At 70.7% G+C, this 10,302-nt stretch overlaps 1 protein-coding gene across 1 annotated transcript; it reads left to right on the forward strand.

Annotated features, from left to right (window-relative positions):
• Positions 1-6,722: 6,722 nt before the first annotated feature.
• On the forward strand, positions 6,723-9,632 carry PCGF1 (polycomb group ring finger 1). The gene is made up of 9 exons (XM_057399076.1): positions 6,723-6,951; positions 7,588-7,693; positions 7,786-7,938; positions 8,317-8,388; positions 8,485-8,593; positions 8,764-8,797; positions 8,897-8,983; positions 9,249-9,329; positions 9,468-9,632. The coding sequence occupies exons 1-9, from the start codon at positions 6,856-6,858 to the stop codon at positions 9,513-9,515; spliced, it is 786 nt and encodes a 261-aa protein (XP_057255059.1). The 5' UTR covers positions 6,723-6,855; the 3' UTR covers positions 9,516-9,632.
• Positions 9,633-10,302: the final 670 nt, after the last annotated feature.

Genomic DNA, 10,302 nt, shown 5'->3' on the forward strand with positions numbered 1-10,302 from the left:
CCGGTTCCCCACGGTGGGCCCGGCCCCTCCGCGCTCCGGCCGGTTCCAGCCTCCGGAGCAGCCACCGGACAACGAAGGGGGCGGCGCGGAGCTCGGAGGAGAGTCTGCAGCCGCGGCACCGGGAGCAGCGCGGAGCCTCTCCGTGCCCCCGGGAGGATTCGGCGGCGTCGGGAGCCCAGCCCGGCCCCAGGCGTTCTCCCGAGAGCACGGAGCCGTTATCCGGGATCTTGGAGCGCACGGAGCGGCACCGCGCCCGCCGCTCCCGGGGCGCGCAGGCTCCCGATCCCACCGAGCCCCTCCACAGCCGTTCCCGGCGCACGGACCCGGGTTTGCCCCGAGCCGCCGTTCCCACGCCCCGGACCCTCCCGCCGTTCCCCGTAGTAGAGTCCCCCTCTCCCGGTAACACGGGTTCTGGTTCCCCCGACCCGTCGCTCCCGGGGCACGGAGTCAGGCAGTACGAACCCTTCTTCCCCCCCACCCGCCGTTGCCGGTAGCGCGGCCCCCGATTCCCACGAACCCACCTTTCCCAGCCCCACCGACCTTTTCCTCCCGGGCCATAGATCCCGCTTTCCCAGGACCCGCCGTTCCCGGTAGCACCGACCCTGTGTCCCACGGACCCCCCGTTCTCTGGTGATGCACCCCGGTACCTCAACCCTCCTTTCTCCCCGGGCGCGGAGACCGAACCGGCCACATCGGGACGCTCGTACCTGGCTTGCAGGACCGGGCCCGGCTGTGGCCCCACCGCCTGCCCTCTGCACGGGATCAGCCCCGGCTGCGGATCCCGGTAACAGTGACTACCGCAACAGCCGTGCCGCGAGCCGTGGGTCCGGCCTGTAGGGTGGCCCCGGGGGTCGGAGCCGACGGTTCCTGGACTGGGGGTCACGGCTCCGGGGCAGCGGGCGGCGGGGGGGTGTGGGCTCCCGGTCACCCTGGCGCCACCGGTCTGGGGCAAATGACATTACCGGGGCCTGCGCCTGTAAATCACAGCGGCACCGGGAGCTGCAGCTGCTGCACCGGGGGCACCGGGTGAGCCAGACCCGCTGCAGTGTGGGGTGACCGACCCTGGGGCATGGGGATACGGGCATGGGGTTGCAGCAGCACCAGCATGAACACTCCCTGCAGAGGGGCACAGCCCTGGCGCACACATGTGCATGGCACGGCTCTGGCACACACATGTGCATGGCGTGGCTCTGGCACACACATGTGCATGGCACGGCTCTGGCACACACATGTGCATGGCGTGGCTCACATGGACACGCTGCACTGCACAGATATCCATGTGCATGCACACACATCCCCCAGGGCACAGCACAGCTGCGCTGGCACACACAACACCCATGTGCACACACATGTACACACATGTACATGCTCGTTCGCCTCTCCAGGCCCAGGCTGTTCTGCCTGACGCTTGTGCAGTGCCGAGCTGGCCATGCCCACATCCCACCGCATCACTGGGCATCCCACGGTACCACCGGGCATCCCACGGTACCAGGCTTGGAGCTGCCTTTTTCCATGCCGGGGCATTTCACTCCCTGCTGCCCCCAAGGGAGCCCCGAGCCATGTGTGCGGGTCCCGTGAGCCTCACCAGGGATGGGGAAACTGAACCCAGGCCCACGGCACCGGGACCGGGGCTGAGCCCCGGGAGCTTCCCGGCATTTCTTCCTCTTGGCTTAGCAGGTGCCGGGAGAAACCTGCCCCGTGCTCCCGCTGCAGCATTCCCGGCTGGAGGGAGCGGCGGCGAAGGGGCTCACAATGGCCTGGGGTACAGCCGGCTCCGCCACCGGTGTTAGTGTTGGTGCTGGTGTTGGTGGTGCTGTTGGTGCTGCTGGCGCTGGTGCTGGTGTTGGTGCTGGTGTTCGTGGTGTTGGCGGTGCTGTCGGTGCTGCTGGTGCTGGTGCTGGTGTTCGTGGTGTTGGCGGTGCTGTCGGTGCTGGTGCTGTCGGTGCTGTCGGTGCTGGTGTTGGCCCAGGCCCCCAGCGCCCGCCGGGGCCGGGCGGGACCAGGCTCCGGGCGCCGGGAGGAGGCGGCAGCGGGTTAATTAAACCCGGAGCAGAGGCAGATGTTGCCGTGCCCGGGGGCTGGAATGCTGCCGCTCCCGGGAGATGGATTGGGGGCAGGTGACGGCTCCTGCCTGCGCACACCGGCTGTGCCGGGGGGGCTCACCCCTACCCCCCCCCACCCACGGTGCGACCCCGGCACCGGGCACACGGCGGGGAGAGCCCCGAGGGGAGGGCGCTGGTGCTGCGCGTCCCCCCTTCCAGGAACCCCGTTCTCACCTCCTCCTTCCCTCTCTTCTCTTGCCCCCCAAGTACCCCTGCCCCTCGTGTACCCAGAGCGCGGGTCAGGGCAGGTCCCTGCCCCTACCTCCCCCCAGGAGGGAGAGGACTGGGAGGACTGGGAGCACCCAGCGCAGCCGCATAAACCCACTCCTCGTCCCTCAGCCCCAGGGACCTGGTTTGTGTCACTCTCCTGCCCGGGGGGCTGGATCCGGGGGGCACAGGGGACACAACCCCCATGGCAGAGCCGAAAGGAGGGGACAGAGCTCCACGCGTCGGCCACAACACTGCCTGCGGCCACGGGCGGGTACATCGGGGTCCGCAGTGGGGGTCCTGTCCCTGCAGCCACCCCGGGAGCTGCCGGGGCTCCTGCAGCTCCCCCAGCACCGGCCCTCTGGAGCTGCCACCGCAGCAGCGGAGCTTCCCGTCCCCGCGTGCGGCCGTGCCGGTGTCCCTGTACCCGCGGGGCACGGAGCCATCGCCACGGGCCCCTGCGCGGCACCGAGTGACACCGAGCGGCGGGGGCATGGCAGGGCCCCACGTTCCCACCGGCAAGAGGCTGCCGAGCCGCCCGCTCCCGCCCGCATCACCACCACCCCCCCCGTAATCTCATTAGCGCTGGACGTCCCCTTCTTCCTCCCGCTTCCCCCCAAACCCGCTGGCAAACTGTAGGGACAGTCAGCTCCTCTCCGGCTGCTGGGTTAATTCTGGGCTAATTAGATGAAGCCGGCCCAGATTGGATTACTTTGGCCTGCATTTGGTCCTCCAGTCCTTGGCTTGCGGCTCCCGGGGGAGCTGCTGGCGCCTCCTGCCTCAATCAGACACTTCTTAACCGCATGAAACGCTCCCGGTGCCCCCCGCCGCGGGCGCCGGCACCCGCCGGGTGCGTGGGGTGACGTGGGCACCAGCCGGTGGGCTCGTTCCGCACCCACCGCGATGGGGCTGGGATGGGGTGGGATGAGGGTGGGATGGGGCTGGAATGGGTTGGGATGGGGCTGGGATGGGTTGGAATGATGAGATGCTGCCCCATCAGCCAGCCCATGGGCCTCCAGGACCACAGCCGGGTGCCCGGTGGCCATCGGCGGTTGAGGAGGAGCTGGCTGCGATGGGGACGCGCATATGGCTGCAAGGTGACACCAGCCCCGAGCTGCTGCCTCTGAGGGGGTCTGGGCAGCCCCTGCCTTGTGTGTATGAGCCCCGCACAAACCCATCGCCAGCCCGGCTGGCCTGGGGGCAGGGGGGTACAGGCAGAGGTGCCCATGTAGGGAGGTTGTGGTGTGCCCTGTGGGTGGGTGGCACCTGCCATGGGCAGCTCCAATGACACCCAAGGCCTTCAGTGGGGTGATGGCATGGCTACGAGGGTGGGAGATGGAGCGCCGGGTGGGGGGGCTGTGGGAGCTGGGGGCATCCATGGCCATGGATCCCCTTTGGCTTCAGACAGGGATGGGCAGCTCCGGCCCCTGTGCACCGGATCCACGGGCAGGAACCCCGGGATCCTCTCCTGTCCTCCAGCCTCCGTGCCCACGCGTTCCCGTACTCCATCCCCATCCCACCTCCCCCGGGGGTCCTATCCGGGGCTGCCCGTGCTGTTGGGTGCCGGTGGCCGTGGCTGCCGTTGCCGCGGGGCCGTTGACAGGAGCCGTCCCTCAGAACCTCGTTATCAAAGGCCGAGGGCAGGTAATTGGATTCTGCAAATGCGCTCGAGTGCATTAGGCAGGAGTTCAGTCCATAACCACCCCTGGTGCACCGCAGCCCCTGCCCTCACCAGCACTGCAGCAGCAGTCACCACAGCCCCGCAGCCCTGCACCTCCATGGAGCTGCGACCTGGCTTGGGGGGCCAGTGTGGGGCTGGGACTGCAGCCGGCGGACACCAGGATGGGATCCCAGCTCCAGTAGCTCCCGATGCAGGGTTTCAGGGACGGGGTCTGGACTCTGCCGCGGTGCAGCGTGACCGCGCTGGGGCATCGGGACCCCAGGCTGGGGTTTGGGGTTCCGTGCCACCGCTGCTGCCCCCCGGTCTCTGCCCGCTGCCCTGCACCCACCGCTGTTCTGAGCGTGCCCGGCCTCAGCCCCAGCCCCGCTGGGCCGCGGTGAGGCTCTGGCCGGGAAGGCCCCGTTTGGCGTTTACCGGCAGCGGCCGCGGAGGCCCCGGCGGGCGGAAATGGAGCCGAATGTGGGAGCTGGGGCCGCTCCGGCATTAATTATTGACGGGGAGATGGAGCCACTGCCGGGCGAGAGCCGGGGCTTGGCGGGGGGGGAGCACGGCCCCGGGGCATCGGCTGCGGCTCCGGTGAGGGCTCCGGCACCGCTGGCGTTGGCCGGAGAGAGGGCACAAGGGGGGAGCACCTGCGGGTGTCCCTGTGGGTGACAGCGTGAGGGGCCCCGCGGCTGCGGGTACAAGGGTGCTCAATGGGGTTTGCACAGGGGCTGGGGAGGGGGCTGTGAGGAGGTCGCTGGTGCTCGGCGGGCAGCACGGTGCGGTGCTGGTGCTCGGTGCGGTGCTGATCCTGGTACCAGTGGGCAATACAGTGCAGTGCTGGTGGTGCCCAGTTCAGGTGGGTGTTGGTGATGGATGTGGAGCAGTGCTGGTGCTCGGTGCAGGTCCCAGTGGCCAAAGCGGTATGGTGCTGGTGCCGGATGCTCGGTACCAGTGCCTGGTGCCAGTGCTGGGTGCCCGGTGCTGGACACCCAGTACTCGGTACTGGTGCAGGGTGCTGGATACCTAGGGCTGGGTGCCAGTGCTGGGTGCCCGGTGCCGGTGCTCGGGACTGGTGGGGGTGCTGGCAATGAGGCTGCCGCCGTGCCCGGGGACCGCTGGCCCTGCTGTGACCCCGCCGCCCCTCCCCGGAACGGCTCCAGGCAGGACAAGCGGGGCCGGGCCCGCCCCAGGCGCGGGGTCACCGGCCCCGGCTCTCACCCCGCGGCGGGGCCGCACCGGAGGGGCGGGCGGGTTGCCCCGGTCACACCGGGGAGGGCCGGTCCTACCCGCCCCTGCCCGCGGGGCCCGGCACCGGGGAGGGGCCGAGCGCTGCCCTCGGTGGGACCCCCGGGGCTGTGGGTGCAGGGGCGGTACGGGGGCTGGCACCAGGGGGGACACCGAGGCTCGGCCGGTACCAACTGCACCACACGGGGCCATGGACTGGGCGGCTGGACCGGGGGTGCACTGGTCTGACTGGGACTGGAGGAGCTCAGGTGACGGGGCCGGGGTACGGGGGCTTGAACCAGGAATGAAAGCGGGATCAGGAGCACCAAAACCATGAGGTGCACGCGCAGCGGCTTCTCGGTATCCCCGGGGCTGACGGCGGTACCGGGGCCGATGTCGGTTCACTCGCAGGCGCCGTTCCCGGAGGCACCCGGGCCCCGCACGCTCGGTGACGGGAGCACGGCCGGGTCCCGGGGATGAGAGCCCGGCCGGTGGGAGGGTGGTGCGAGGGGACGTGCCCGGCGGGTCCCGGGGAGCCCCCGGGAGGCAGAGCCCTACCTCCCACCCCGGTGGCTGCCGGCGGCCGCTCCCCCCCGCCGCCGCCCCGCCGTCTCCCCAGGCGGCACTTGCCGCTGGGATTGGAGCAATAACCGTTAACGGTAACGAGCCATTACAGCCCCGAGCGGCTTCTGCTTTGCATTAGCGGGGCCGCGCTTCCCCTCCAGAGCCCTGATCCCATCACCCCATTAGCGCGGCTCCAGGCCCCGGCCGCCCGCGCACAGAGCTCCCCCGGGACCCGCATCCCGGCACCGCCCAGGAACCGGCACCCCCTGCACCGGCATCCCGGTACCCGGCGGTACCCCCGGTACGCAGCATCCCGATATTCGCCGCTATCCGCGGCACCCTGCGCTCCCCGGTACCCCTGCACTCTGCACCCCAGTACTCCGGGATCCGCCGGGATCCAGCATCCCAGCACCACCCCAATACCCATCCGAGACCCGGCATCCCGGTACCCCTGGGGACCCCCAGCCCCTCGTCGGGGACCCCGCACCCCCTCACCCCCGTTATCCCTCGTGCCCCCGCAGCCCTGCTCGGGGGGGGGGGAGGAGCTGCCCGCACCCCCGGGACCCCGCACTCTGGCGGGGGGGACTCCCGCGGTTCCGAACGGCTCCGGGGCCGAACGGGGAGGGCGGGGTCACGGCCACAGCGCAGGGGGGACCCCGGCACCCCCTGGCGCCCCCCGGCGCCCCCCGGCGCCCCCCGGCACCCCCCGGAGCCCCCCACTCCTCTCTCGAGGTGCTTTGCCGCCCCCTGGCGGCGGCCCGCGCACACCACGGCCTTCAGCTTGGCTCTGATTGGCGGAGGCTCCTGTCTGTCAACAGAGCGCGCCCTCCTATTGGCCAGGGGCGGGAGGAGGGAGGGGAACACGCGCTCTGCCCCTCCGCCGCAGCGGGAGCAGGGTCTCGGTTACCGGGGCCTGCCCGGGGCTCGTGCCCCGCCCGCCCCCGGTGCAGGCTCCCCCCGCTGTGCCCCGGGGCCAGCACGGGGTGGGGGGGGTGTTAATGTGAGCGCAGCTCCCGGCGTGCCCCGCGGCGAGCGCGGCTGTCACGGCGCAGAACCCGGAAGTGGTCGCGGGGGCGGAGGGGACGCTCCAAGATGGCGTCGCCTCCTCAGGGGGGCCCGATGGCGATCGCCATGCGGCTGCGGAACCAGCTCCAAGCCGTCTACAAGATGGACCCGCTCCGCAACGAGGCGAGCGGCGGCGGCGGGGGGCACCGGGGCGGCGGGAGCGGGGGCACCGCGCCGCGCATGCGCGAGGGGCAGCCGGGGTCCGGGGGCTGCGGGGTCGCGCAGGCGCCGTGAGGGCACACTGCGCATGCGCTGAGCCGGGGGCGGGGCGAGGAGCTGGGGTGGGGCCAAGGTGGTTGAAGCCCCGCCTTGGAGGGACCGTGGGGTCTGCGCTGTGGGGAGCTGTGGGGCTGGGCAGGAGCTCAGCGGGGCTGGGCAGGAGCTCAGCGGGGCTGGGCAGGAGCTCAGTGGGACTCAGGGGGCTCGGCTGTGTGGGTCAGGGAGCTGCACCCGGGTGTTCACCCCAGGACTGCCCCCCCGCCCCATCGCGGTGGTAGCTCCACTGTGGGTCCTGAGGCTGAGCCGTGGGGTGAGCCCAGGGCTGAGCTGGGGCATGGGGTGAGGCTGAGCTCAGGGGCTGCTGCCCCGCAGCCCAGGGGGGCCCCCCCATCCGCACTAGGGAGAGCTGCCATGGCTCCATGTGCCTTGCAGGGCTGTCCCTGGGGGCTGCCACTGAGCATGGAGCAGGAGCAGGCTCTGTGGGGCAGGCAGGGGCTCTATGGGGCAAGCAGGGGTTAGTGACAGTGACAGCCCCTGCAGGAGGAGGTGAAGGTGAAGATGAAGGAGCTGAACGAGCACATCGTGTGCTGCCTCTGCGCCGGGTACTTCATCGACGCCACGACCATCACTGAGTGCCTGCACACGTGTGAGTCAGGGGTCCCCCACAGGACAGCCTCCCCCCCCCGTGCCCCACTGACGCCCCCCAGAGCCACACTGAGCCCCGTGCCCCCCACGCAGTCTGCAAGAGCTGCATCGTCAAGTACCTGCAGACCAGCAAGTACTGCCCCATGTGCAACACCAAGATCCACGAGACGCAGCCGCTGCTCAACCTGAAGCTGGACCGGGTCATGCAGGACATTGTCTACAAGCTGGTGCCCGGCCTGCAGGAGAGTGCGTGAGGAGGGGGGCACGGGGGGCACAGGATGGCTCGGGAGGGGGTCTGTCTGTGGGTCGGGGGCTTCAACCGGCTCCTGCCACAGCCATGGTGGCTCCTGGAGCTGTGTGGGGAGCGTGGGGACGAGGAGTGGGGATTGTGCTGTGGGAATGGGGTGTAGGTGGGACAGGGATGGGGCTGGAAGGGTTGGGGGGGGCGCAGCAAACAATGTGGGACCTTGTGCCCTGCCCCACAGCAGTGATGGGGCTCCCAACCCATGGGGGGGCCCCATAGAGAACCCCAGGGCGTGGAGAGACCTCTGGGCTCCCCCCCAGGCAAGTCTGTAGGGGGAACATGGGCCGGGGGTCCCTGCACAGCGCCCGCCTCTCCTGCAGGTGAAGAGAAGAGGATCCGGGAGTTCTACCAGTCCCGGGGGCTGGACCGGGTGTCCCAGCCCTGCACTGAGGGTACGGGGGGGGCACCGGGTGTCCCAGCCCTGCACTGAGGGTACGGGGGGGCACCGGGCATGGGCTGACCCCGGGCCCTCCCGTCTCTGCCCCCAGACCCGGTGGGGGGCGACCCCATGGGGCTGCCCTATAGCACGTTCGACCACTCGCGGGCGCACTACTTCCGGTACGACGAGCACGTCTCGCTCTGTCTGGAGAAGCAGAGGTGAGGGGGCACCGAGGGGAGCACCGGGCACGGCCCTGGGGGGCAGCAGTGGGGCAGCACCGGGCACGGCTGTGGCCATGGCCATGGTGGGGTGGGGGTCCTGAAGGGGTCCCACTGACCCCCGCCACCGGGTACCCCCTGCAGCCCCCTCCTCTTCTCTTCCTCTGCAGCTCCAGCAAGGACAAGAGCAAGGCCGTGCTGCAGGTGAGTTGGGGGCTGAGCCCCACAGCAGTGCCTCCTCCCGGGGGGGCGGGGCGGGGCTGGGACCTCAGCACCCCCCACTGAGCCCCACTGTGCCCACAGCACAAGTACGTGAGGTGCTCGGTGCGGGCACAGATCCGGCACCTGCGGAGGGTCCTGTGCCACCGGCTGGGGCTGCCCCTACAGCACGTGAGTGCGGGCACTGGGGGGTGGGCCATGACCCGGGGGGGGGGGGCACAGGGTTGGTGGTCTTGGGTCCCGGTTTCGAGGTTTCAGAGCCCAGGGTGGAGGTCCCCAGCCCTGGGTTGGGGGTCCCAGGTTGGGGGCCATGGGCCTTGTGGGGGGCGCTCCCAGCTCTTCGGGTGGGGTATCCTGGGCTCCAGGCCGGGTGTTCTGGGCCTGGATGGGGGTCGCGGTTTGGGGGTCCGGCCCCCCCCAGCCTCCCTGTCCGTAGGTGCAGATCCTGTTCGAGAACACGGCGCTGCCCGACCACATGACCATGAAGCAGCTCTGGCTCTCGCACTGGTTTGGCAAGGTGGGAGCGGGGGGGCTCCGTGAATCGGTGCCGAGCGTCGCTCACGGCAGCAGCGGGCTGGGACAGGGACGTGTCCCATGGGGGTCCTTGGGACCCCCCGGCTCAGGCCCCCCCTGAACTCCCCTTTTTGCCTTGCAGCCCGCGCCCCTCCTGCTGCACTACAGCATCAAGGACAAGAGGAGGTAGGGGCTGGGGACACGGCCCCGTGCTGCTCACCTCTGTGCACCCCCCCCGCACCCCACAGCACCCCCTAATTTAACAGCCCTCATTCGAGTCTATTTTTGGAATAAAACTGTGGAAAATACCCCCTTGTCCCTGCTCCGATGGGGGGGGGGAACGGGGGGCCACTCTTGGGGGGCAGCAGGGACCCCTGCTGAGCCTCCCCGCACCTCTGGGAGCTGCTGCTGAGCCATGGGGTGCACTATGGGGGTGCTGGGGTGCAGATGCAGCAGTGGGGGGGGGGAGCTGTTCTGGGGGCTCGGGGGGTGCAGACCCTCCCCTCTCCCCACACCCGCTGCAGGCACATCCTCCCCATCACGGTCCCATCACAGGTCCCGGCCCCCCCCCGGAGATGCCCCCCCCCCCCTCGGCTGCTCAGCGCGTCCCCAGTGAGCCGCTAATTGCGGCCAGCACCGCACCAGCTGGACCGCGGCAGCTGCCGGGGGGGGGGGGGAAAGACCGATGTGGGGGTCCTCCCCCCGGCCCTCGGTGTGGGGCGGGTCCCGCTCCCGGAGCCGGTGCCAGTGGCTGAGCCATGGAGCAGGGAAAGGGGGACACCGGCGGTGTGGGGGGGAAGCACCTCCATGTCCACCAGCCCCGGTTGCAAGGGCCGTGCCCCTCCGGGTCCCCTCGCCTGGGGACACAGGAGCCATGCAGCGGGGCTGACCCCGGGACCCCCGCGCCGGTGCCGCCGGTGGCGGATCCGGTTACCCCAGCTGTCGGCCATCCCTCACCGCACCCGGAGCCCCGCGAA

Source organism: Pezoporus wallicus, unplaced genomic scaffold (assembly GCF_028554395.1).
Source record: "Pezoporus wallicus isolate ANWC-B61680 ecotype Strahan unplaced genomic scaffold, APGP_CSIRO_Pwel_v1 contig_14149, whole genome shotgun sequence".
NCBI lineage: Eukaryota > Metazoa > Chordata > Aves > Psittaciformes > Psittacidae > Pezoporus > Pezoporus wallicus.